Source organism: Mixophyes fleayi, chromosome 1, assembly GCF_038048845.1.
Source record: "Mixophyes fleayi isolate aMixFle1 chromosome 1, aMixFle1.hap1, whole genome shotgun sequence".
NCBI classification, from domain to species: Eukaryota; Metazoa; Chordata; class Amphibia; order Anura; family Limnodynastidae; genus Mixophyes; species Mixophyes fleayi.
In genome coordinates, this window is record NC_134402.1 from 431,915,624 (window position 1) to 431,942,223 (window position 26,600).

The 26,600-nt window shown below is 42.9% G+C and overlaps 2 protein-coding genes across 3 annotated transcripts in view; one reads left to right on the forward strand and one right to left on the reverse strand.

Moving 5' to 3' along the window:
- Window positions 1-4,247, reverse strand: part of WDR70 (WD repeat domain 70) — a 213,030-nt gene extending 208,783 nt beyond the window's left edge. Inside the window, exons 1-3 of one of the 2 annotated variants that reach the window (XM_075184230.1) lie at window positions 4,034-4,247; window positions 2,860-2,922; window positions 2,118-2,201 (exon numbers count right to left, since the gene is read on the reverse strand). In XM_075184230.1, coding sequence (XP_075040331.1) covers window positions 2,118-2,201; window positions 2,860-2,914 — 139 coding nt within the window. In that variant the 5' untranslated portion in view covers window positions 2,915-2,922; window positions 4,034-4,247. Of the gene's footprint in view, window positions 1-2,117; window positions 2,202-2,859; window positions 2,930-4,033 lie in introns of those variants that run through there. The other variant, XM_075184229.1, reaches the window with a different exon arrangement.
- A 133-nt stretch (window positions 4,248-4,380) lies between these two features.
- The window catches only part of NUP155 (nucleoporin 155), a 62,808-nt gene continuing 40,588 nt past the window's right edge, over window positions 4,381-26,600 (forward strand). Inside the window, exons 1-16 of the mRNA XM_075184228.1 lie at window positions 4,381-4,664; window positions 7,264-7,401; window positions 8,112-8,208; window positions 8,460-8,530; window positions 8,612-8,704; window positions 9,727-9,887; window positions 10,675-10,780; window positions 14,564-14,637; window positions 15,135-15,226; window positions 16,155-16,252; window positions 19,554-19,706; window positions 19,806-19,906; window positions 21,209-21,379; window positions 21,470-21,580; window positions 21,853-21,947; window positions 22,273-22,361. Of these exons, the coding sequence (XP_075040329.1) occupies window positions 4,526-4,664; window positions 7,264-7,401; window positions 8,112-8,208; window positions 8,460-8,530; window positions 8,612-8,704; window positions 9,727-9,887; window positions 10,675-10,780; window positions 14,564-14,637; window positions 15,135-15,226; window positions 16,155-16,252; window positions 19,554-19,706; window positions 19,806-19,906; window positions 21,209-21,379; window positions 21,470-21,580; window positions 21,853-21,947; window positions 22,273-22,361 (1,789 nt within the window). The 5' untranslated portion in view covers window positions 4,381-4,525. The remainder of the gene's footprint in view (window positions 4,665-7,263; window positions 7,402-8,111; window positions 8,209-8,459; window positions 8,531-8,611; window positions 8,705-9,726; window positions 9,888-10,674; window positions 10,781-14,563; window positions 14,638-15,134; window positions 15,227-16,154; window positions 16,253-19,553; window positions 19,707-19,805; window positions 19,907-21,208; window positions 21,380-21,469; window positions 21,581-21,852; window positions 21,948-22,272; window positions 22,362-26,600) is intronic.

Genomic DNA, 26,600 nt, shown 5'->3' on the forward strand with positions numbered 1-26,600 from the left:
GGATCCACGGAAATGGAGAAGAAGAGATCCACTTTGTGAGGACTCTGCCTGCTCAGAAAATCAGCCAATTTTGCCCCCGCTGGGATGAAGATCGCCATGAGGGCCCGAGCGTAGTTTTCGGTCCAATGAAAGATCCTGCGGGGCATAAGCATTGTACGACTGTATCACTGCCCTGTAGCAAATGGCTCGCACTGACCACAGCGCAAAACTCTGTTCGCAGTTCCAACACATTGTGTTTGGAAGCTTGGATTCCTGCAGGATCCAAAGACCCTGAAAACAGGCGTGAAGACATACAGCTCAGTAAGCCCAAAGGTTAGCATGCATTGCCAGCAAGGTCCAATCCCAGATTGAGAATGAGCCCTGCAGAGATTGTCCTTCTGCAGCCACCAAAGAAGTGACTGAAGCACCCGTGGAGAAAGACAAAACATCTGACAAAGATTCAAGAGACGTGTTTCAGTTGAAAATCTAACATGAAACTGAGCAAACTGGACCTCCTCGAAAAACGATACCATTTTGCCCAAAATCTACATGAAGAAGTACATTGATGACTGTGACAGCCAAAAAGAGACATTACCATTTTCTTTAAGGCCTTGCTCTTGTACAGTGGAAACAACACCCTCTGTCTGCAGGTGTCGAAGAGGAGACCCAAAAAAGATCATCCATTGGGTCTGGATCAATTTGGACTTCTTGAAATTTAGGATCAAACCGTGGGATTCCAGAGTCTGAGCAGCCACCTGGATATGGGACAAAAGCACCAATTGTTACTTTGCTTTGATGAGGAGATTGTCCAGGTAAGGGATGATCGAAGCCCCCTCAGATCTCAAATAACGCCGCTATGATTACAGTGAAAACCTGTGGGGCCGTGGCGAGACCAAGAGAAAGAGCCCTGAATTGGTAATGTTCTGATTGAACAGCACAATTGAGAAAAGAACTAATGGTCCTCCCAGACAGTAATAAGTAAATACGGGTCCTTGATGTCCCGAGCCATTATAAATTTGTCTTTTTCCATGCTGTGAATTACTGATTTCAAGCACTCCATCGGGAGTCTGGGCACCTGCAGCTTGGTATTTAAAGATTTAAGGTTCAGGATCGGCCTGAATGAACAGTCTGGTTGGTGAACCAAATAAAGGAAGGAACAAAACCTCAAACCTCTTTCATTGTCCAGAACCGGTACAACCAGCCCTGACAAAATCATGGAGTAGATGGCCTCTCACAGAGAAAGAGCCTTGTCCGACCTGCAGAAAGCCCTATGGAAAAGAACCATCTGGGGGGATACCTGAAGAGATTTATCATGTACCCCTGGTCCAAGAATCCCCTCACCCAGGCATCTGTAGTGGACTGAACCCACTGATCCCAAAAAAGGAGAAGACGACCTCCCAGCACAGTGAATCCTCTTCAAAGAGGTATGATTTATTGCAGATGGTACCTTGGTAATACAAATTAATTGCAAGAATTTATAAATAATCTAGTGATCATCTGAGGGGTATAAATTTGGAGAGAAATTTTACTTCCCCTTTATAATGTCACCGGATGTAGTAAATTTATAAAATAACGTGGTCACATGTTTTAATCTCTTTTCTGAGAGACTGCTCGAGAATGAATGCAACTGCAGACACAGTAAATGACCAATACACCTCAAACTTAAGTAATTTTGTACATATGAACCATGAGGGTAAAATGCAGTGTTCACGGCGGAGATGATTTTCCACTGCAGCAAAGTATCTCCACTACAGACAGCTGAATACCCCACCATAACTTTTGGACTGTATCCTGGTGGGATCTGACACAGGTCACGAAGCAAGAACAGAAGTGACTTGAACTCTTGTGACATCCTTGGCCTTGCCCCCTGTGTATGAATCCACCAATCCACACAGTGTATTTCTGCACATCAAGTGTGCCAAGCTGTCAGTCTCTATATGCCTGCTGTGTCAAAGAAGCAGCTTCCTCCTAACATGGCAACCTTCTGCACAGGAGTGAAAGAGATCATTGCAGACATATTTTGTTAAGCCGAAACATTCCAGTTATGCAGTGTATAATATTCAGCTCAGTAATACACAGCCTTTCATATATATTCATTTTAAATTGTGCCATTACTTGCCCTTTAAGCAAAAGCTCACCAATTGTTTTTCTGCTTCTCTCCACGGCTGTTCTACGAGTTTGTTCAAACATGGCTTCCAAGTCAAAGGTCCGTGCTTTCTTTCCTGAGAGTTAATAAAAAAACAAACAAAAAAGACTTCAGTAAGGAAAGACCCTTGCAGAGAATCAGCACTATATAACTTTGTTTTTTTTCTTTCCTGCATCACTGACAATCTATATAAATTACTATATACAGTGGATAAGTAACAGCAGGTGTTAACAAATGCTTCACTTGCTCTACAGTGATGCAAAGGCTAACGATGCCCATAAAAACCAAATAGATATTTGCTTTAATTTTGTAAACGGCACTAGGAAACGAGTTTGGATTTGATTGGTCGCTAGGGGCAATGCCATCTTTTTTCATTTGTACCGGTTTTTATAAAATATCTCCAATGTGAGAAGTACAATACTCTGCTGTGCCCTTCTTCTATCTAAAAATCCTTTGCAAGGGTTTATGTCAGATGACAACACTGGAGTTCACAAAGCCATGCATTACTGTGGAAGGACAGATATTAACAATCAGACCATCCATTAGTCTCTAAAATACTCCAGCAATCAGTTCAGCTTATGCACAGTAAATTACTACATCCATATGGAACCAATGTACAGATACTGTTTACAGGAGCTCATTGTGAAAGTTGTTTCTATATTGTATTGTACACCGTGTGCAAATAATTTTGCAATAATAAAGTGGTAACATATTCAGCAATAGTTGGTACTGACCAAATCCAGAGAAGCCCATGGCTGCAGCTACATTGGAGTCTTCCGAATTGTCCATGATGGAAACTAGCATAAAAAAAAATTAAAAGAGGACAGCAGCTTAAACAACAGCTTTTGGAGCCTCAAAAAAAAACCAAAACATTTAGTCGTCCGTATTTATCAATAACAAAATAGAAAAAGTAGTTACTAAGCAATCACCAAGTAAGTGTCCTTAGTTTTAAAAGTAAAGCCTGTTCACCAAGCTCCAGTACCCCCAAAGTACACAACTTTTGAGTAGTCCTTATATGTCAAGTGGCTTTAGAGGAACTAGTGTAAGCTTCCTAAAAAGTCACTTATTTTAAACTTCATACAAGATCATTTATGTTTATGAAAGTAATGTTTTATTTGTTTCCCACAGGGACCAACATTACTTTTATATTCTTAACCATTGTACGGTCTCCTATAGTGAGAAGGTACTGCACTGTATATACAAACAGAAAATACTCTATAACATTAATGTTTCGCTCTTATTGACTATTTTTAAATTGAAGTGCAAAAATGGAAAGAACGTAAGCAAAATCTCCTGTAGTATACATCGTTAGTAAAATGGCACTTAATTGATTAGTGTCAGTTCCTAGGGATGTGAAACAGACTGTTGCAAAAATATTGCAATGCTTATACCTGAAATACAGGGAAAGCAAGAGAATACAGTTGACCCTCCTCTATGACATATCAAAATATATTGTCTAATGTAGTGTACACGTTCTGTAAAAAACATACCCATTAAGGGACACAGTGAAACACAGCATACCATGTACACTGAAAAATAAGTCTACAATAATAGATATTTTAGATTGTAAGCAGTAACTTTGCAAGGTTTCTAATACCTATTGTACCCCCATGCCAAGTAATACTGTGTACAGTACTGTGGAAGTGCTTGATGATAATGTAATTGTTTTTAGCAAATGCAATATTAATAAATGAAAACTCCCAGTGGGTAAGATTGTGAATAAAGGTGTGATCGAGTGGAGAGTGGGCATAGAGATGTAGTACACAGGGTTCTATTTATTAACATGTCTGTAATAATAAAATATTACATTTAAATGATCTGCAATAGACAGGCTAACGTGTGAATGGATGGTATGCAGCACATTATTAAATAAGTGCTAATAAGAATATTCCCTTCCTATGTTGTTACCTGTTGTTGTATGTGCTCCAAACTCCTGCACACAGCACTTCCTGCCCCTCTAGCAAACCCCTGATACAAGGACCAGCAAGGGACAATCCAAGTCCTTGCTGTATGTTCCCTGCTTGTAATGTCTCTCATAAAGTGCACATTCTCAATTCATGCATTAATATAAAATAACACTAAGGCCATAAAATGATTAGAAAACTTGCTGTAAATAGTTTATATTAGTGATGAAATAAATTGCCCACTTCAAAGATGGCGGATACGCGATTCGACCAGACTCCCGGGGATCGTTACGTCATCAAGAAGCGTCTCTGATACAATGTGACGTGTTTAGGAAGGAGTCCTATGGCTGCCAATGGCCTGACAGCTGCACGCCCCCTCCATCGCGTCGGGCACAGCCGTGTGCTTCCGCTGCGTGGATTGCGCGGGTAGCGTGTTGGTTTGAACCAGACCCCCTTCTTCAGGCGCCTGGGTCTGCTGCACACCTGACCAGACAGAATGCCCAGCGGAGCTCCTGGGGCTCCGGCCGCTGCCATGCAGGATGCACTGGAGGGAGCCGGGAGGAATATAGACCGACTGCTGCAGGAGGAGCGAGCCTACCCCGACCTGTCCGACTTCTTGAACGTGCCTGCGCACAGTAAGAGGGGGCAGTGGTGGCAGGAGGAGGGGGGCAGGAGGAGGGTGGCAGGAGGAGGGGGGCAGTGGTGGCAGGAGGAGGGTGGCAGGAGGAGGGGGGCAGTGGTGGCAGGAGGAGGGGGGCAGTGGTGGCAGGAGGAGTGTGAGGGGGCAGTGGTGGCAGGAGAATAGTTGTAAGGAGGGTGTTCTAGAGACAGGAGCAGGAGGGGGTATTAGTGTCAAAAGGAAAATCGTGAGGAAGGGGCATTAGTAAGAGGAGGAAGAATCGGTGATGAAGGGGCATTAGTAGTGGGAGGAAGAATCGGTGAGGAAGGGGCATTGGCAGTGGGAGGAAGAATCGGTGAGGAAGGGGCATTGGTAGTGGGAGGAAGAATCGGTGAGGAAGGGGCATTGGTAGTGGGAGGAAGAATCCGTGAGGAAGGGGCATTGGTAGTGGGAGGAATAATCCGTGAGGAAGGGGCATTGGTAGTGGGAGGAATAATCCGTGAGGAAGGGGCATTGGTAGTGGGAGGAATAATCCGTGAGGAAGGGGCATTGGTAGTGGGAGGAATAATCCGTGAGGAAGGGGCATTGGTAGTGGGAGGAATAATCCGTGAGGAAGGGGTAGTGGGAGGAATAATCCGTGAGGAAGGGACATTGGTGGTGGGAGGCATAATCCGTGAGGAAGGGGCATTGGTGGTGGGAGGAAGAATCGTGAGGAAGGGGCATTGGTGGTGGGAGGAAGAATCGTGAGGAAGGGGCATTGGTGGTGGGAGGAAGAATCGTGAGGAAGGGGCATTGGTGGTGGGAGGAAGAATCGTGAGGAAGGGGCATTGGTGTTGGGAGGAAGAATCGTGAGGAAGGGGCATTGGTGGTGGGAGGAAGAATCGTGAGGAGGATTGTGTATTAAAACATTATAGCAGACTGATCGGGGTCTGTATTACTTGTAGTGATAGATATATATATATATATATATATATATTATAGGCGAGCAGTAGTCAGTCATAGATTTTCCAATATGACCGCTTTCCCCAATTCGCATCGCTCTTTCCCCAGTTTTTCAATTTCTTTTATTTTTGCAGTAGCCTGTACCATCTTCATTATTTTATGATGAAATAAATCAACTTTTACCTGAATTAATTCAGTGTAGATTACTGCATTAAAAAAATAAGGGACATCTGGACCAACGCGTAGCCTATTTGGATCATACTGAAATATTTTACTACTTGTGATACAGCATAAATGTTACATGTTTTGAGAATATAGGTTTCACAGAGCTTTTTCCGCTAATAGAAACCGATCTGCACCAGTAGTGCAATAACTTGCATGTCGGACATATGTCATAGTAATAATAGTTGCACTTTTTATTAGCCAAATCAATAAAATGTAGTGTATACCTAATATAATAGGTTAAATGACTGAAGGTGTTTATTGCATTTCTGTGTTTCAAATCCAGTTGATTATTTTGGAGGAATTATGTTGGTGAACATATACTGTATTATATGTATTATTATATTATTATATATATATTATTATACTGTATTTTTTAGCAGTGAGTAGGAAGTTTAGTGTGTATATTTGATGAAAGAATAAACATATCAGTTCTAGTCTGATCATGTATGTGTCAGAATCAACTCACAGGAACATGACGCTTCTGCGCAGGGATTGTGCTACAATTACTCCTCTTAACATATATTTAAATAATTTTTTAATCAAAGTGCGAGTAAGTAGGTAAAAATCGCACTTTATTTACTTTCATATTCTTGACAATGTAAATTGTATAGTTTTACCAAGCGAGTTCAACTTATCAATAGACACTCTGACAATAAACTCTCTGCCAGGCCACACCAAGGAAAGGTCGTCCTGAATCAATATGAAAAGCAACACATCTTAGCTGATGCCCTGTATTTTGTTTTACGTTCGTTATGTTGGTGACCTTTTCATGAAGTCAACTGGCTTTGTGTATAATGAAAGTTGTAGGAGGACATGTACAAGCCAGTAAGTTAGCCATCTGAAGTTGGGAAAAAGCAGCTTTGCAAGACATTCGCTACCCAAAAACTAAGGGCAACAATGGTCAGATGCTTTACGATTTGTGTGATATTTGGCCACATGTATTTTGGAACCTATGCCAACTAGTGGCCTGATGCTACTTTATTCCCGTTCACCTGACGCAAGTGTAAGTCGTCATTCAACTGTACTTTTATATTCTTTCCAGTCAATAGGATCAGATTTTCATCAGGTATGATAACTGGCCATGCATGCTATGATGGGGCCCTAATTTAGTACAAGTCATCTGTACTTGGCCAGCTTCTGTTTCTTTGATTATCTTTCTGCTCTGTTTGGATTGCTCAGATTGGCTGTTTTACGGTATCTCAGTGCAAATGGTTTGAGCATCTTCAGTCTTCTTAAATCAAATAAATATTTGATTGTCGTAGCTTGATGACTATGGTTGTTAGCCAGCCCATAAATTTTGCTTGTCTTGGAACTTGGTGTTGCCACGTACCTATAATAGTCAATGACCGATACAAAAGGAGGGAATAGGGGTATATTAGATTTTAGACATGCATTTCCTAATGTACAGGGTAATGGTTGTACAAACCTTGGAATGTTTTACATTGCAGACTGTCCAACGGTGTCGGGAATGTCTGAAATGGATTATCCCCTGCAAGGACCTGGTCTGCTAACCATGCCCAGCCTCCCTGAGCTCGGTGCTATCCGCAGAGTGCCTCTTCCACCGGAACTGGTTGAACAGTTTGGACGTATCCTAAAAATGACTTGGCACATCTCATGCATAGAAAATAGTCACTTGTGTAAAATTCGATTTAAATGGAAATACTGATAGTTTTTTATTTTTATTTTAAATGCATTGGTCACCCAGCTCCTCTGCTGGGCAGGGATCTGTGATGTTTATATCGTTAAACAGAAGGCAATATATTGTACTAAACTTCAAACTAAGCTTACTACTGATGAGAGAACACAATAAAGCATATCTAATAAAACCGTATAGTAGTGAAACTTTCCTGAAACCTGGTGGTGGGAGGTGGTGACAAATTTATGTGTAATCTTTCAGATAAGCTCGGTTTTTCCTATTTGGTTTTAGTTTTCCTGTACTGCAGTCTTGTATGGTTTTGGTTATTTTTAAGACCAAAATAAAGGTTGCAGCGACAAAATAGAAAAAAACCAACTTGGATTTCAGTGTTCTTCAGTACTGGTTTACATGTAATAACAGAAAATGTGCACGGTGACATAATTTATTACACTTAAATAGTGGTTGTAAATGGGACAGAGTAATTAGAGGCCATGGAGAGGGTGCCGTGTGATGATTAGAGAATAAATGTGAGCATATAACATGCAGCAGACATATATGCATGGGAACATGAAATTTGTAAATATATATATATATATATATTTAGTTATCCAAGTTACTTTGTCACCGTTGTGTGTTTGCTTCCTTACATTGTTGCTTTAGACATGCAGTGTAACTGTATGATGGGCGTGTTTCCTGAAATAAGTCGGGCTTGGCTGACCATCGATAGTGATATCTTTATGTGGAATTATGAGGATGGGTATGTGTTGAACAAAAGATTTGGTTTTCCTGTTGGGAAACTGTTGCATGTAATGTATCACTACGGTAAATACGCAGCTTAAGCAGTTGATTGATAGTATTTTGGGGAAGTTAGATATTTTATAATCTTCCAGATTGTTTTTATGAAGCATAACACATACATATGGCCTTGACGTTTTTACTAATTTTTAACAAATATGTGAGAATTTGCTTTGTATCTTTGACCTGTTTTTCTTTTTTTTCTTTAAACAGAGGTGATGTTGCTTATTTTGATGGACTCAGTGAAACTATACTTTCTGTTGGACTTGTAAAACCCAAGGAAGGTGAGTGATGACAAACCCTGGTGTTTTTGTGTCCAGGCAGATATTTTCACCCACGCTTACACAAATTTCTCTGTCTTACAGGTATTTTTCAGCCTCACATCCGTTATCTGCTGGTTCTTGCGACACCTGTTGATATTGTTATTTTAGGATTGAGCTTTGCCAGTTCACAAACAGGTCAGTTTTCCTCACACTAATGGTTACAGTTACTGAGATGTAAACAGGCAGACTGTGGTGTAGGTTCTGCTGCCATAAGACAATTAATATTTCCCAACAGAGGTTTGTTACTCTGAATGTCCAGTACAATTGATGAAGTCAATAGAAGCATTGACATTGTCCTATCTGGGGGACACTGCTACCATAGGGTTGTGTGAGGGGAGGGGACTCCCCTGTAGCCTCTTCAGTTTTAGTTGAGTGCCCAAGAGAGTTGGGCTTACTTACTTAGGTGGTTATTTTTTTATAGTTATAACTTTTATTTAACTAATTTTATTTTTTATTTGACTTCTCAAAACGAGGATGGCCGGCCTCCAAGCAATCAATTGCTAGATGGCTTACGTCGACTATTAAGCAGGCTTATATCAATGCTAATCATCCTGTGCCAGATCGTATTTGTTGCCCATTCTACCCGTTCGGTGGGGGCGTTTTGGCCTGCTGAAATGGGACCGCAGAGGAGCCACGCTGTCCTCGGTCCATACTTTTACAAAATTGTATCAATTAAATGTATTTGCGTCGTTCAGTTTTGGCCGTAGTGCTCTACGTGCCGGGCTTTCAGAGCGGTCCCTCCCTTAAGGGGGCTGCTTTAGAACGCCCCATGGTAGCAGTGTCCCCCCAGATAGGATGCTCTGCTCTCACAGCTTTTCCTGCTTAGGGAGAACTATATGCCAAAATGTGACCTCTCTCCTGCCACCTTGACCTTGGAACCATATTCCATTCTGTAATGGTTTCAGTTCTTTGTATCTCCATCATCTCTCCCTACTAGATGTACACCACAGCACATGTACTCTCAAAAGTATTCAGCCCAATTTGACCCCTTCAGTCTAAATGGCTTTCGATTTGTGGGCTCTGTAGCACACCTTTAAATATGATACTTTTTTCTTCTCATGTTTCTGGTTATTATAGATTACTATACTGTATACCCTATTTTGCATGCTTTATTATATTGAACATAACCTTTTTTTTGTCTCTTTGTCTTATGCTAGGAAACCTCAATGACAGCATGTCTGCAGGAATGCAGCTGCTACCAGACCCTTTGTATTCGTTACCTACGGACAATACCTTTTTACTTACCATAACGTCCACCAGCAACGGGCGCATCTTCCTGTCTGGCAAAGATGGCTGCTTGTATGAAGTGGCTTACCAAGTAAGGATTGTTTGAATTAGTTTGTTTTAATAATACTAAACTTTTACAGGCTTCATACTTTTCCCAAAATGTGTCATTGTTGGTATAGTCCAAGGTTCTCCAAATCTTGCTTTTAAAATCAAAGAACATTTCCTTGAGCAATTTGATGAATGACCCGGACATCTCTAGTTAGAACACTGCTGTGTATATCAGAACAATCTTGGTAACAATCTGGTGTTCTCTGGTTAGAACGCTGCTGTGTATATCAGAACAATCTTGGTAACAATCTGGTGTTCTCTGGTTAGAACGCTGCTGTGTATATCAGAACAATCTTGGTAACGATTTGGTGTTCTTTCATACAATTTCCCAAACTACTTGAAAGGGCTTTTCCATACAAACTATGTAGATCTATGTGATGCTTTCTGCCTTGTCAGTCGCATTGAAAGCAAGGTTCACTGAGACAAGTCAAGAGCCACACCAAAATGATGTATTCACCTTGCTGTGATTGTGAATGGGCCACGTTTGTGTTTCATTATATATCATATGCTGTGTTTCCAATGTAAATACACTATAATTCCTTTAGTTTTCAATGTAGATTTTGATAGTTGTAATGCATTATAATATCCCTTGGACTGTATTGACCTTAAATATGAGTGATCTAAATGGTGTCTTTGCAGTATATGTTTAACTTTAATTTAACTGCTTATATTGGTGAAATCTGTATTGTCAAAAAATCAGTTCTGTCTGTTTGTTTTTTACATAATGAGTCATGTTTGTTTTGTATTTTTTTTTTATTTTTTTTACTTAGGCTGAAGCCGGTTGGTTCAGTCAACGGTGCAGAAAGATCAACCATTCAAAGAGCACCCTCTCCTTCCTTGTTCCTTCAGTGCTTCAGTTTTCATTCTCTGAGGATGGTATGTCTGTCTGTACACCTTATAAATACTTTGGTGCAAGTTTCGGTTGTATGCTGTGTGCAGATCCAAACATAAATAGACTTACTGGGGACAGCTGTTGTAACTCATCTACTGCCACTCAGATCATTGTTGCCTGTCATCAAACCAATTAAAATAACTGGTATATATCCTAGCTGGACAATTCTATTTTTATGCTTACAATACCGCAGACATGCTTGCAGTTTTAGAAGAGGTTGTAGAACGAGACACTACTTACAAGGTTTTGTTTTTGCTGTGTCCTCGTCACTAGGTTTATAAGTTGACACCCTAGAACTATACGCACAAAATACAAACCTATTTCTAAATTTTCAAACAGTAAAGATTTTGTCCCACATTCGTTAGGGGACACCAGGTACATTAGGGTTATACTCTAGGGATCAAGATATACGGGCACTTTGAGAAACTTAACAGTTGACCATAGATTCTCCTCTTCTATATCTCTCTACTGTTAACCCTTCAGTTTAATTTAAGTGCCATGGAGAGAGGATTTTTTTTTCAAGCTTGGGCTGCTTGGCAGCGTTTTCCATTAATTACTTAATTGTTTTTTGTTTTGTTTTTGTTTTTTTAAACTTGTTGGCTCCAGAGACGCATGATTGGTTTTGGAGCCGTGTCAGTGCACAGTTTGGACGGCTGTGCACTGCCAAGATCGGGTGATTGTAGTTGTCTCTATCGCCGCTCATTGCTGCCATTGCAGGATTTCTCTGTAGGAGCCAACCACAGCCGTCGCAGGCTGCTGCCCGGCTCCCCACACAGTGGCTACGGGACTATCGGTTGCTGCGTCACCGTACACCGGAGGACAGCATGCTGTGGGTATTAAACTTTCCCAACAGGTGGACCTGAGGTGAATGATAGATCTCATCAGGTATCTCCCCAGACTGTTCTTATCCATAGGGCTTCCCGCAGAACGGACAAAGCGGTTTGTTCGGCGCTAGGCTATAAACTCCTTGATTTCTTCAGGGGTGGTTATCCCAGTTCTGACAAATCAAAGGTTTGGGTTTTAATACAAACCTGTTTCTGGTTAAAAAACCCAATGGTCCGCTCAGGCCATTCCTGAACCTCAAATCTTTGAACACCCAGCTGCAGGTGCCCAGATTCAGGATGGAGTCCTTGAAGTCGGTAATTCACAGCATGGAACAGGCAGAGTTCATGGTGGCTATGGTCATCAAGGGCGCATATTTGCATGTTGCCATCTCGGAGGACCGTCGGTCCCTTCTCAAATTTGTCATTTATTTGGATCATTACCAGTCCAGGGCTCCTCCTTTTGATCTCGCCACGTGTCTTCACCAAGATCATGGCAGCCCTGCTGCGGTCCAGGGGAGTTACCATTATCCCTTCCTTACCTGGATGATCTTCTCATCATAGTGGAGACACCATCTGTGCTTCTGTCCCCCCCCCCCCATATCCAGGTGACTGCGCAGACACTGGAGTCCCGCGGTCCCAACAGATTATCTTTTTGGAAGACGCCCGCAATCGGAGTTCTTACCACCGGATAAGATTCTGGACTTGCAGACGCTGGTAAAATCTCTATAGGTTGTCGGACAGTCTTCAGTACCCATTTGGAAACAATGGGAGGGTGTTTCAGCTGGAACTACTCTTGATGTGGAACAGATCTCACCTGAACCTTTCCAGTTAAGTGTTCTCATCTTTCCCCCTTGGGTGCTTCAGTCATTCTTTTGGTGGCTATGTAAAGACCATCTCTGTAGGAGTTATCTGTTTTGGATCTTGGTGCAGACGGATATCGGCCTTCGGGATTGGGGAGCTGTATGTCTTGACGCCAACTTTCAGGGTCTTTGGACTCTGAAGGAATCCATGCTTCCAATCAATGAGTTGGAACTGCGAGCAGTGCTCCTCACTCTGGTCTTTGCTGAACGATTCCTGCAGGGCAGTGAAAATACTTTCGGACAATACCATGGCGGAGGCATACCTCAATCACCATTTCGGTACCCAAAGTCTTCTAACTATGAGAGAGACTCTGTGAATGATCTCTGCATGTAGAGAAATGTTGCGAGTAACTGGACAGGTGGGGCAACCGGGTGTCGACATGATTGTATCTTCGTTCATTCACAAGGTCTTCTATTCGATGACAAGTGATCCTTGGGCAATCGTGGTAGACGCCATGTCCGTTCCGTAGTGGTTCCTCCTGTTTTGCCTGTTCCCTTTTGTAGCCACTCTTCCAAGGGTCTTCAAGAAAGTGAAGAGAGAAGGGGTACCGGTAACTCTGGTGCTGGATTGGCCTTAGAGGGCTGGTACATCGCTGTTCTCTCCATGGAGGTGGGTCAGTCTTGGTGTCTGTCGCTCAGACAAACCCTGCTAAGTCAAGACTATTTTTTACATCTCAGTATAAAACATCTGGCTCCAGTGGGAGCTATCTGAGTGTGTGGTGTAAACCATGCTTCAGGCTCGGAAGCCAGGTTCGGACAAAAATTATCATAGCATCAACATCATCAACATTTATTTATATAGCGCCAGCAAATTCAGTAGCGCTTTACAATTGGGAACAAACATTAATAAGACAATACTGGGTAATACATACAGACAGAGAGGCAAGAGAACCCTGCTCAAAAGCTTACAATCTATAGGATTATATAGCATCAGGAAGACGTATATTGCCTAATGTTAAAGGAAGGGGTTCCCTACCTCCTCTTCTCGGTTGTCCAGGTTGCTTATGTTCTTACAGTATGGGCTGAATGTTGCCTTGCACCTTAGCTCTCTTAAGGTTCAGGTGTTTGCTCTGTCAGGCTTCCTTCAGGTATCCAAGCTAGTCATCTTTGATGTGCAGATGTTCTTCAGGGTCTTGCAGCGTTCACCTTTTGAACCAGTGTAATTGAAATTCCGTACATGGAAGTATGTCTTCCTTTTGGCTATTTTTAATGCTAAGATAGTTTCAGAGCTGGCAGCCTTGTGCTGCAAGTCTCCTCTTCTAGTTTTTCATGATGATCGGGTGGTTCTTCGGACCAAACCAAGCTTTCTTCCTTCCAAAAGTGGGGTTTAGTTTCCACATAAATCAGGATATTGTCATTCTGGCTCTGCCCAGGTGTCCGTCTTATGTGGATGAGGCTTCTCTTTGTTCTCTGGATGTGGTAAGTGTTTTGCCTACTTATGTGCATCGGAGCACAGTCATGCGCAGGTCTGAAGATCCTGTATGATGCGCACAAGAGGGGGCTGGCCAGCCTCTAAAGTTACATTTGCTAATTGAATTACAGCTGTAAACAGTCAGGCTTATAGTGGAGCAGGGCACCCTGTTAAGTATCGTCAGGCTTGGTCAGTAGGTCGATGAGTGCTACTGGTACGGTATGGTGCCACGACTGCGCAGCTGGGTTGGTCAGCTTCCAGGTCCTCTATTCACACTTTTCTTTTGCTTTTACAAGTTCAATGTGTTTGCATCCAGGGATAATCATTTTTTAAAGAAAGGTGTTTCATGCTGTTTGTTCTGATTGGTGCTCTCTCTCCCCCCTCGTTTTTCGGTGGGACTTGGATAAAAATTAAAATGGAGGTATAACATGGCAGAAGTATAGAGGGTAGAAGCTATGGACAACTTGGCTTCTTAAAGTGCCCGCACACCTGGATCCCTACATTATACCCCCAATGGACTAAGAGAAATGGATTTATCAAAAACATAAAATTCTTATTTTAGCTGCACAATTTAGTATATTGTAATATTAATAGTTTGGTTGTCATTGCTGATTTTATAGTTGTGTAATACTAATTCCTTGTTTGGTTTGTCCTTTTTTGTTTGCTTGACAGATCCCATAGTTCAGATTGCTGTAGACAATTCAAGGAACATCTTGTATTCCCGCTCCGAGAAAGGAGTACTACAGGTACTTTGTATTTTGAATGCTATTTTAGCCAAAGGGAGAGTCTGGTTGCAGCATCACAAATACTGCCAGTCCTATTATCATACTCTCTCCTGCAGGGTTCATATGAACCTTGCTCTGAGCTACTGTGGGTTCCCATCACTATGGATCTACATTAGACCACCTGGGAAGTGTTTTTACCTTTTTTTTGACATCTAACCTTTTCAAAACATTTATTTATTACATCTATTTTTGCTTTGTTATATACAAGATTCACTACACCTGCAATACAATTCCATGGGCAGAGTGATGAAACTTCTCCTTCCCCCACGCATGCTGGGGGAAGGAGATCCTGGCCTCAGGTTTCACGGTTTGAAATAGTTTAGGACGTACACATAAATTAGTAATGCAATTGTGTGATCTCTATTAAAGAGAGCCCTTTCCCTGTACCACATGTGAAGATTTGTCATGGGTGTTCAGCTGTCATGTACAGAATAAAACAATGGTGCTCTGAATTCCAGGTGTATGATTTGGGACATGATGGTAATGGCATGAGCAGGGTGGCGTCAATGTCCCAGAACTCAATCGTTTCAGCTGCTGGTAACATTGCCAGGTAAGGTAAACATACTCTAATACCTAGATATAAATATGCATTGGGCACTTGCAGATGTTAAACAATCTATGACTGCTGGATGTTGCTGCACAGCTTCGTTTTATTAAATTGGTTTTAAGCTTTTGTAACTCATCACAGTGCTGCGGAGTCTTTATGGAAAGCTCTTCACTCAGTAACGTTTCCAATGGTTCCATTCTTCACATCTCCTCCCAGAGCTCTGTTGTCAGTCCTCACGATACAGTAATTTATAAAGTATTAGATTTCTGCGATGTCATTATTGATATAGGGACGGAGAGAAATTAAAATATGACAGAGCAGGCCTGCATGATGACCCAAAGCAGAGTTCTGGGACATCCTTGCTTTCTGGATAATAGCAGGGATTTCTCACTTAGTGAGCCAAGCGCGGTAAAAGCATTTCTGTAGGAATACTCTTTAAGAAAGGAAGGAAACTCTTGAAGGTTCCTTCAAATTTATGCTGTGAAGAGTCTGCTAAGCCCCAATCAAAAGTGTGTTTATGTTTTGCTGACACCAAATTGTTTGTCTTGACCTGGAAATGTTTCTTTTCAGTTTAACATTTTTTAAATAAAAATTTTTACTTTGTTGAAATAGTGAACCCGACTTGCCTATTCCCCCTATATCTTGCTATAGGTTTCGGTATAAATAGCAGGCACATAACACAGCTAGTTTGTATGCTGACATCTTGTGAATGAAAGCAGTATGTTTATAGCTGTTTGTATCGCTGCAGACAGAATGTCCAGGATTCCATCTCTTGTAATGCAGCCTATAATATAGCTCAGCAGCCCACATAGTTCCATTTTGCTGTGTAACGTAATACACAATGTTATGGTTTTTTCAGCAGGAGATTTGGGTTAAATATCTGGTTATTGTAGGAAGTAATGATAAAAAAAATTCTGTTTGCTTTATCTAGGACAATAGATCGTTCAGTATTCAAGCCCATTGTTCAGATTGCTGTCATTGAGAAATCAGAATCTGTAAACTGCCACCTACTTGCTGTCACACATGCAGGTGAGTTATACATTCTAAAGTCTCTACAGTTATTGATTTTTCTCTGTCGGCTGGGGCCATAGGCTGACCGGGATTAAGCACCTCCCATAGGAAGCAGACTCCTTCTCTTTTACTGTGTGCCCCCCTCCTTGCCCCCACCACCGCTATTCAAACACCCTCCCCTCTCCAGGAACTTTGGATAGGTTACAGGCATTTACCTTTTTTATGTGCCTTGATAGTTATTTTTTAAATATGAACCATGGAGAGAACATACATTGTTCACTGTTACTCTGACTATCCACTGCAACTTTGTTAAAGTATGTTGCCTTGCTACTCAATTGGACAGCTGAAGTTCCTCCCACATATTTCAGACCATTCCCTGATGGGACCTGATACAAGTCCATAAAAGGAGACTGCAGACATAGTTTAATTGAAGAGACATCACTGTCCCCCATGTATGACTTCACTGATTCACACAGTTAATTTCAGGAAAGTAACTCTACTAAGCTGTCTGCTGTGTTAGAGGTTTTACTGGCTCTTTATTTTTGTACATGTTGGTTCACACTGACTGTAATACAGGCATGTCATACTCAAAACCCCAATTGGGTCAAATAATCAAAGTCTAAGATTAAGTGCGCCACAAAAAAAAGATTTTAATGCAGTTTTGTAAGGTATATTATTAAGAAAAAACACAAATAAAGTTTATAAATTTTTTTTCCCGATGCTTGTGCCCTCCATGCTGCTTTTGCCCCCTTTCATCTGTCTCCTCTTTCACACTGTGCCCTCCATGCTGCTTTTGCTGCCCTTCACTTACCTTTCATTGCCTTCTCTGTTTTCTTCTCTTCTCATTGCTGCTCTCTGTGTGCTCCTCACTGCAAATGTTGGGCGTGATGACAGCTGAGCAATCGGAGCGGTCTCTCGCAGGTCCCCACCGGTTCTTCAGGGAGTCTGGTGGATTCTGTGCCTGTAGCGCTAGGCCAAGGTCCTGTGGCGGTGGTCTCAGAGGAACCATCTTGGGTCAGAGGCCTGGCGACTTGGGGTACAGTGCCTGGTTTTGGTTTCCTACTCTTTAGAGAGTAGGTTGGATAAGCACTGGAGGGTGGTAGTACTACAGCCAATAAGTGGGTCAAATTCTGACTGTTCTTCCTAGGAAATGGGCAAAGTTCTTGAAGAACAGAAGAAACTTCCTCCCCAAAGGAGGAGTCCTCCACATCTGACTCAACAAGTGGCAGAGGAATTGATACGGGCTGTAGACCTGGTGTTAGACATACCAGCAATGGCGGTTTCTGAGACTGTGAAGCCTTCTCTGTTTAAGAGTAGATAATTACCAACCCTATTCCCAATACAGCCACGCTTTAGTATGATGCCTACTTAATGCCTGTGTTGGCATGTATTTGGGTGAAGAAGGCAGTAAAAACCATCTGGTACATTCAGGCTGATTCTGGAGCTCAAATCTTTAAATTCTGGGTGCCCAGATTCAAAATGGAGTTCTTGAAGACAGTGATTCACAGCATGGAACAGGACGAGTTCATAGTGCCTCCAGACATCAAGGATGCGTATTTACATGCTCCCATCTTGGAGGGCTATCAGTCCCTCTCAGGTTTGCTGTTCGGTCTCGGTGTGGCCCCAGGGGTCATCACCAAGAACATTATGATCATGGCTGCACTGTTGTGGTCTAAGGCAATTACGATCGGCTCTTACCTGGACAATCTTCTCATCAAGGCTGAGTCATCATCGGTGCCTCTGTCTCATGTCCGGGTGATGACATAGACTCTGAAATCCTACGGTTGGATTCTGAATTTCAAAAAGTTCATATTCACTCCATTCGAGAGGATGATCATTTTGGGTCTCCCCTTCAACACCCGCAAACAGAGGGTGTTCTTACCACCAGACAAGATTCGGGCCTTACAAAAGATTGCAAGGTCTCTATAGGTTTTGGGCAATGACTTACGAAAACTCATTTGGGCCATCATGGCGGTCTTAATCCCTGGGGAGGAGAATTAGGAGGCTTACTTTCTGAGCAGGCAGACTCTTCACCCAGGCAAATGTTCTCTGCATGCGGAGTTGTTTCACCACATCGTGGATTGGTGGTGTCAACCAGACATTAACATTTCGGTGTCTTGATTGAACCGCAAGGTAGAGATTTTCTGCTCCAGATCTTTGGACAGTTTTGGTAGATGCCATGTTCGTTCCCTGGTGCTTGGGATTTGTTTACCTGTTCCCTCCAGTAGCCATGCTTCAGAGGGTCTTCAAGAAGGTGAAAACTAAACACATTACGGTCATACTGGTCACGCCAGATTGTACTTGCAGGACTTTGACTCATGTCAGTGGGCAGTTGTTGCATCTGCCACTCGGACCAGACCTCTAAGTCCAGGGACAATTTTTCATCATAGCATTGAATTTCTGGCTTTAACGGTGTGGCTGTTAAAGTCATGATCCCAGAGCAAATGGATTGTCTGAGCATGTGATGCAAGCCATGCTTCACGCTCGCAAGCTAAGCTCTGCTAAAAATTATCATAGGGTCTGGAGATCGTATATATTGGCAAGTTTGAGTGGAAGGGTTCCCTTCCTCCTCTTTTTGGTTGTCCAGGTTATTTACGTTCTTACAGCATGGGCTGGACGCTGGCTGGCGCCTTAGCTCACTAGGTTCAGTGTCCGCTCTTTCGGTCTTCCTTCAAAGGAAGGAAGTCTTTTTTTCACATCTGATTCCTGATGTGGAAATGTTCTTGCTGGGTTTTATTTTGTGTACAACCTTCGTATGTTCCTCCTGCTGCTCCTTGAAATTTAAACTTTGTGTTGAATGCTTTGCCTCATTTCCCTTTTGAACCCTTGGACTGTAGATTTCAAATTTAACCTGTGAGGCTTATAGTGGAGCGAGACATACTGTTCCGGAGAATCTTCAGGCTTACTCAAGCAGGTCTTTGAGTGCTTCCTGGGCAGCACGGCATGGCACCTAGGTTGAACGCCTGTGTCTTTTGTTCACACTTTTACCCAATTCTTCAAGTTCAGTGTGTTTGCGTCCAGGGGTGCCAGTTTTGGGAGAAAGGTGCTTTGCACTGTTTCTTCTGAGCATTCCCACCCGAGATGGCAATTTGTGGCGTCTGCAATGTACCTGGTTTCCCCCAATGGACGAAGATAAATGTAGTTAACGGAAGTATAAAAATCTTTTTACAATAATTTTATGTTTAGATTTAAATGAAAATATATTGCTGGAGCGAATTAATCAATACCACTGGGAAAATGTTTTGGGTTTTTTTTGGTGGTGGGGGATTTTATTTTATTTCTTTTTACAAAATTGTGGGAAACTGTGCTTGTGTTCCAGGTGTTCGAATGTACTTTAGTACTGTTCCGTTCAAACAGCCCACAGCTCGTCCCTCCATGTTGTCTTTGGTCCATGTCCGCTTACCGCCAGGATTTTCTGCCTCCTCTACAGTGGAAAAGCCATCAAAAGTTCACAAAGCTCTGTATATCAGCGGTGAGTGATTGAGTTGAACTCTGTCTATGCATTCCTGTCTTCTGGTTGTTTTGCATTTAGTATAACTTGATTCTGACCTTCTACAATTCTTTTTGCTAGGTCTTCTACTGATGGCTGCTTCTGAAAATGAAGATCATGATATATTGTGGTGCATCAACCATGATTCCTTCCCATTTCAGAAGCCATTAATGGAGATGCAGGTGAAAGCTTTGTTTGCAGCAAGTTGAATGAGGAGCTGGCATTAATTGCTCTTCTATTCAGTATCCACATGCTTTTCTTTCTAATATAGTCTTCCTTCCCATTGAGGGACTGATATATCATGTGTGATGATACCAGGTTGTTGAGACAGGAACCCAGAGTAAAGTCCTGGTGTTTTGGGGATTGGGATCACACAAAGAGTGATCGTAAGGATACAACTGTATCTTTATTACAAGTGATGAACTTCAATATCAATCAGTAGCCAAAATGAAGATATATACCTTAAACAGCCCAAAGTACTCGCCACACTCTGACTGACACTCCCTAAATTCCCCAGTGCTATAAAGGCAAAAATAATTCTGTTAAAAGGGTGAACAGTCTTTACTTTACACAAACCCAGTTCTATCAGGCAGCTCTCGGGACGCGTTGTGGTCCAGTGGGGGGTGTTGAACATGTTGCCGTAGCAACAACGAATCCTTTCACATCGCTCGGGTTCTTCCAAACCACTCTCCTGACCAATCAGTTGTAGCTATCCCCTGGCCGCTTGTGTCCATAAGCGCTCTACCGATTTTGTAGGGATCTAAGCTCCGCAGTCTCCCAGCTCCAGCAGGCTCGCCATGTGAACAAAGCCATGAGCAACTACAGATGGAGCAAATGTTCTCAATAGACAGGGTCCAAATTTCCCTGCCTGGGAATCCCACCCTGCAGGTTTATCCACAGGTCAACGATGCTGGGATTGGCCAGGAGGTGTTAGTGGGATGGAGATGGGCAGGGACCAGGATTCTGTCCACTCGCAGTCCTCCCCTGTTGAGCTGGTGCCTCACTGTCCGTTAAAGTCCAATGGAGAACAATGGTGGTCTAAACTGGTTAATGAGATTCTTAATCCCTGATGATGAAGAGCAACTTCTTGTTACTAGTATTTGTCACATTGAAGGAGCTGCTCACTTTCTGTGGACGTGACGAGTTGGGGAGGGAGTCCATAAAATTCACCATGTGTAAGTCTGTGGCATTGCAATGTGAGTTAATCCATCTGTCTCTATTTATGCACCTAGGTGTTTTCAGTCCATATACAAGTCCATTTGGATAAAAGTTCTTAAACACCAGTAACCCCAAATAAGAATAAAAGTTTTTAAATAACAAGGAACATAATTATATCCACAGGATTTTGTAGAGTTGATGAAAAGGCAGCAGGAGGGAATGTGCGCTGTAGTCCTTGCTGTCACATCATTTAAAGGCCTTGTCTTGTTTAATTAAAGAGTTTGTTGCTCTGCGTATCGCGTAACCGGTTTTGTTTGTCTTTTCAGGTGACTGTTCATGTTGATGGACATTCTTGGGCTCTTTCATGTATTGATGAAATGAAAACTGAAAAAATTTGGACTCCGTTAAACAAGGACATCATCCCTGTAACTGACTCTCCTGTAATGTTTCAACAACACGTGATCCCAGCGAAGAAATTCGTCCTGCTCTCTGCAAAGGTCTCCCTCATGTTTGCTATTGTTTGTTCTTCCCTAGTTGGTTGCACAAAGTAAAATACTAATGGCTGGCATGTTCTTCCTGAATTGTAGGGCAGCCATATTTTCCATAAGCTCAGGCCAGTAGACCAACTTCGTCATCTTCTTGTTGCAAGTGCCGGGGGAGATGGGGAGGATATTGAGCGCTTTTTCAAATTACATCAGGTACCTTTTTGGTTTTTTACGTTCTGTTTATAAAAATATTTGCTAAAGCTAAGCGCAAATAAACACTAAAAGTACTTTATGGTGCAAATTTGTAAACTAGGAATCTGGTACATTTAATTGTTTTTTGTTTTCGCTCTCTTCTCTGCAAGGCATGTAGTGCATCAGACATTGAATTAGATACATGATTTGTTTTTTGTTTAATAGACTTGTGTAATACTTGTAAAAGTTATTCTCATATGCTGTGCACATTTTATTTTCTCTTATTTTGCAAGGAGGATCAAGCTTGTGCAACCTGTTTAATACTTGCATGTTCTTCTGCTGCGTCTGATAGAGAGGTGTCTGGCTGGGCTACACGGGCATTTTTCAGGTATTGGGATTTTTGCTTATTCTCTTCAACCTCATCATATTTGATACTATTTTAGTATTTCTCTTTACAGAATCTTACTAACAGTACTGGACACATCAACTTTTAACAATCTGAACTTTGTAGGTTTTTCTACTGTAAACATCAGGATTCCTTTGTGTACCTCCTAGCTGTAGGCAGTTCACTGAAAGCCACCAGGCCTTATTCAACATTTTTCTAGTCTTTCCTATGTAATTCACTTGATGATTCTTTTGTTATTGGCGTGGGAGAGGTTTAAGGCATTTAAATATACTTTTATTCGCTCTTGTTTCTTCTCGCTTTTATATAGGTATGGCGGGGAAGCTCAGATGCGCATTCATCCCTCACTCCCTGCACCCAGTAACATGGCACCTATGTTTGGTTCCCCTATGCCTTTTGGTAAGAAATAGCAATAATATTTATTTCTCAATCATCCACTCTCGGGGACACTGCTACCATGGGATTGTATGAGAGTTCATGGAGTTATCACTTAAATAGTTAACAATTAAATTTGCTGCTGACTCCACACCTCTGCAATCCCTACAAGCCTCAGTTTAATTTAAGTGCACATGGTACTGCTCTGCAGTACTCACTGTATTAGATAGGTTTAACTTGTTTTAAACTTTTATTTTCTTTGTAGTTATGCAGGAGATATAACCCCCATGGGGATTTTAATATAGTAGACTACACGCTATATGCAAAGATAGTAGTAATAGTCTATTCAGTCTTATTAGCACTCGGCATTTTACTGTTAGAATTCCCTAAGCACTTTTAGGATAGTTTTTCTTACGGAGTGCTCAGTCCTAAGTATACCACAGAGTATTATATTACTGTTTTGGGGCTACTAGCCAGGGCCGAATCTAGTAATTGTACTGTTCTTCTCCCTGTGGTGTGTTTTGAACTATACTGTCTCTTCCCTATTAAAAAAAAATGTTTGTTTTACAGTGTCTGACAAAGAGAGAAGTGCACGGGTTAAATTTAATACCTGTTCTGTGTGTGCTGCAAAACTCCCCATGGGTCAGCAGGACCAGGGGGCTGTTTTCACACAGTGTGATGCAGGCGCACTGGTGGTGCTCAGGCCCAGGGGAGTGCCTCTATAACGGTGGAGGAACCGGCATAGGTGTTCCTTACTGGCACAGTCAGTATCCATACTCACTCAGCTAATTACCAGACAGGCAGAGTCTGCATCTATGACTGTGGGCCCCTTTATAAGTTCCACCCCGATGGCCTCTGTAGAGGTGGGGGGCGACAGATTTTGCAGGGAAATGGATGAGACCGGACTTAGTCAGGTTCGCCCTTTTTTCAACCCGCACTGGCGGAACCCACTTTGTCGTCTTCCCTACAGAAGCGCTTAGACCACTTAAATAGGTTCCTGCATTCTCCTAGAAGAAGTGGTGGGCCACCTAGGGCTAAAAGGCCACGGTCCTCTCACCCATTGCTGGACCTGTCTGATTCAGAGGGTTCCTCTGAGGAGGAAGGAGACGTGGTGGAAGACTCAGACTTCACCCAGTTAAGAAGTGACTGTGATGAAAATATAAAGAACCAGGGTATATTCAGGTTCTGGTCATGGCTGTTAGACAGACCCTGGATGTGGATCAATGATTCTCGGATCAAGAGCTATTTAAACGGAAAAGGCTTAAAACGGTTTGTTTTCCCCCTTCTGCAGAACTCTCAGATATTGCAGAAGTAACTTGGAAACAACCAAAGGTTTTCTATTCCTCGCAGGTTTGCTAATCTGTATCCCCTGCAAGAACAGGAGATGGCACGATGGGAACAGGTGGCCAGAGTGGACACTGCGATAGCTAGACTGGTCCGTCGGGTCACTTTGCAGGTTTCCAGTTCGGCAGTCCTCCAGGACCCCACAGAAAGATTGAGTTTCCTCAAAACTATCTTTTCTGCTGCTGGTACTTTTAGACCCATGTTTTCTTGTGCTTGGGTAGCCAGAGCTATGGAATCTTGGGCTGACCAGTTTGGCAGCCGGGCTACAAGATTCAGAGCTTTTGCCATTAGCGTTGCTCTTGACGGAAGCTGCTGGCTATTTATATGAAGCCGCCCAAAATGCGGCATCTATTTCTTCTGCTGTTTCAGCATCAGCAGTAGCTGCTAGGAGAACTCTCTTGCTTCGTTCTTGGGACGTAGAGTCTAAAAAGTCTTTGGAGGCACTACCTTATTCTGGGTCTGTTCTATTTGGACAAGAATTGGATACCATGATTAGTCAGGCCACTGAGGGAAGGAGCACGTTCCTTCCAGTGAACGTTTCAAGATTGCGGACTCTCAAATTTGGCTCTTTCCGGCAGTCCTTTCATGGAAACCCACAGAATAGAGGCAGACCTCTGTCGGCCAGAGTTCAGGGTCTCACTCCAAGAGGCGTCCGTCATCCAAGAGTTCAGATAAACGGACAGCATGACGGAAGGCTCCCGCTCCTCCCGGCGGGTGTAGGGGGTTGCCTACTACTGTTCTGAGATCAGTGGGCAGCGTCCTCCAGGGACCCATAGATCCTGGGGATCATTGCCGATGGGAGGGGGAAATGTCATAGATTTGGCAGGACCCGCTCCTCATCAGTTCATTGCCACCTCCTTACCGCTGAATTGTTAGGGAGACGATGCTTCAGTCAGTCGCTTCCCTTTCAGCTGGTGTGGTATGCAAGGTTCCAGAGTCTCAAAGGGGCCGGGTACTTTACTTGAATCTTTTCTTTGTTCCCAAACAGGACGGGTCCTTTCGGCCTATCCTGAATCTCAAGGAAATGAATCAGTATCTCAGAGTAGACAAGTTCCGTATGAAATCAATCCGATCCGTAATAAACGATCTGAAACCCCGGTAGTTTATGGTGTCAATAGATATGAGACGTTTATTTACATGTCTCTGTCTGGGAGAGACATCAGCCCCTCCTTCGGTTTACGGTGGGAAGCGCTCATTTTCAGTTCAGAGCTTTGCCGTTTGAACTGTCAAACGCTCAGAGTTTTTACAAACATGATGGTGATGGCTGCTCTCCTGAGGAACATAGGAATAAACTCTATTCCTTACTTGGATGACCTTCTGCTCAAGGTCTTGTTAAGCGGCAGCCTGGAGCAGCATCTGTCTCTGACCATTCAAATCCCGGAGAGACACGGATGGATAATCAATTATCGCAAGTCTCAGTTGGTTCCTTGCCAAAAGATGATTTTCTTAGGTTTTCTGATGGACACTATTCATCAGAAGGTTTTCCTTCTGGAACCCAAGTCTCACTCATTGCTGGAGGTGATAAGGACAGTGCTTCAACACTCTTGTCCTTAAATGCGCCTAGGTATGTGGCTCTTGGAACTCGTGTCAACTTTTGAAACCATTCCATGCGGTCGGTTTCATTCTCGTGCCTTCTAGTGGGACCTTCTTCGGCAGTGGGCAGCGTCCCCTCCCCATCTCGAATCCCAAAGGATAAGACTGTCTCCAGAGACCTGTCTTTCCCTTTTTTGGTGTCCGGATCAGACTCCTCTAACAATGGGTCGAACTTTTGTCCCTTGGTGTTTGTCTTTGGTAACAACGGATGCCAGCCTTCAGGGATGGGGAGTGATGGTTCTAAATCTGCGTCTTGAAGGTCTTTAAACATGCAGGGACATGGTGCTGCTGATCAACGTTCTCGAGCTGAAGGAGTTGCTCCTGGCCCTTCAGGGGATGCAGGCTTTACTTCAGAGAATGCCGGTGCATCTTAAATCCAACAATGCCACGGTGGTGGCATACGTAAATCGGCAGGGAGGAACAAGAAGTGTGGGAGCTAAGAAAGTAAAAAAACAGATTTTCGATTGGGCGGAGAACTTTGTTCCTGTGATATCAGTAGTGTTCATCTTAGGAGTCGACAATTTGGAAGCGGATTATCTCAGCAGACACAGGATGCTTCCGGGAAAGTGGTCCATGCATCCGTAAGTGTTTCATGATCTGGTTCAGAAGTGTGGTAGGCCAGATTTGCACTTGATGGCCTCCAGGCACAACAGATAGGTACCCAGGTTTTAGTCAAGAACCAGTGACCTGCTGGCAATAATAGTGGATGTGTTGTCAATAAACTGGGATTTTCAACTGGGTTTTCTATTTCCTCCGATCACAATGATTCCAAGAGTTCTCAGGCAAGTTCATCTAGGGAGACTTCCGGTCATTCTAGTGGCACCAAATTGGCCCAGGTGAGTTTGGTATGCCAACATTTTTCAGATGGCGGTCGGTCCAGGGTGGGACCTGCCCCTTCGACCCGTTTCTTCACCTGGACTTACCTCGTCTAGCTTTAATGGCTTGGCCATTGAAGCTTTCCTCTGGCGATCCAGGGGATTCTCTTGCGGAGTAGTGGAGTCACTGATGCGGGCACGGAAGCCATCTTCAGCACGGATCTGTCACATGGTTTGGCGAGCTTAAGTTAGCTGGTGTGAGAGTCGCTTGCTCAGGGCAGAATCTTTGAAGCTTTGTCTTCTTTTGTTCCTGCAAACAGGTTTGGAAGCAGGACGTGGATTAAGTTTACTGAAGGTTTGGTATCTGCCCTTTCTGTGTTTTTCCAGCGTAAAGTAGCTAATTTACCTTATGATCGTACTTTTCTCCAGGGAGTATTGAGGGTTTAACATCCTTATATCTCACCTTTGGCTCCCTGGGACCTCAATCTAGTTCTAAATGTCTTAAAGAATC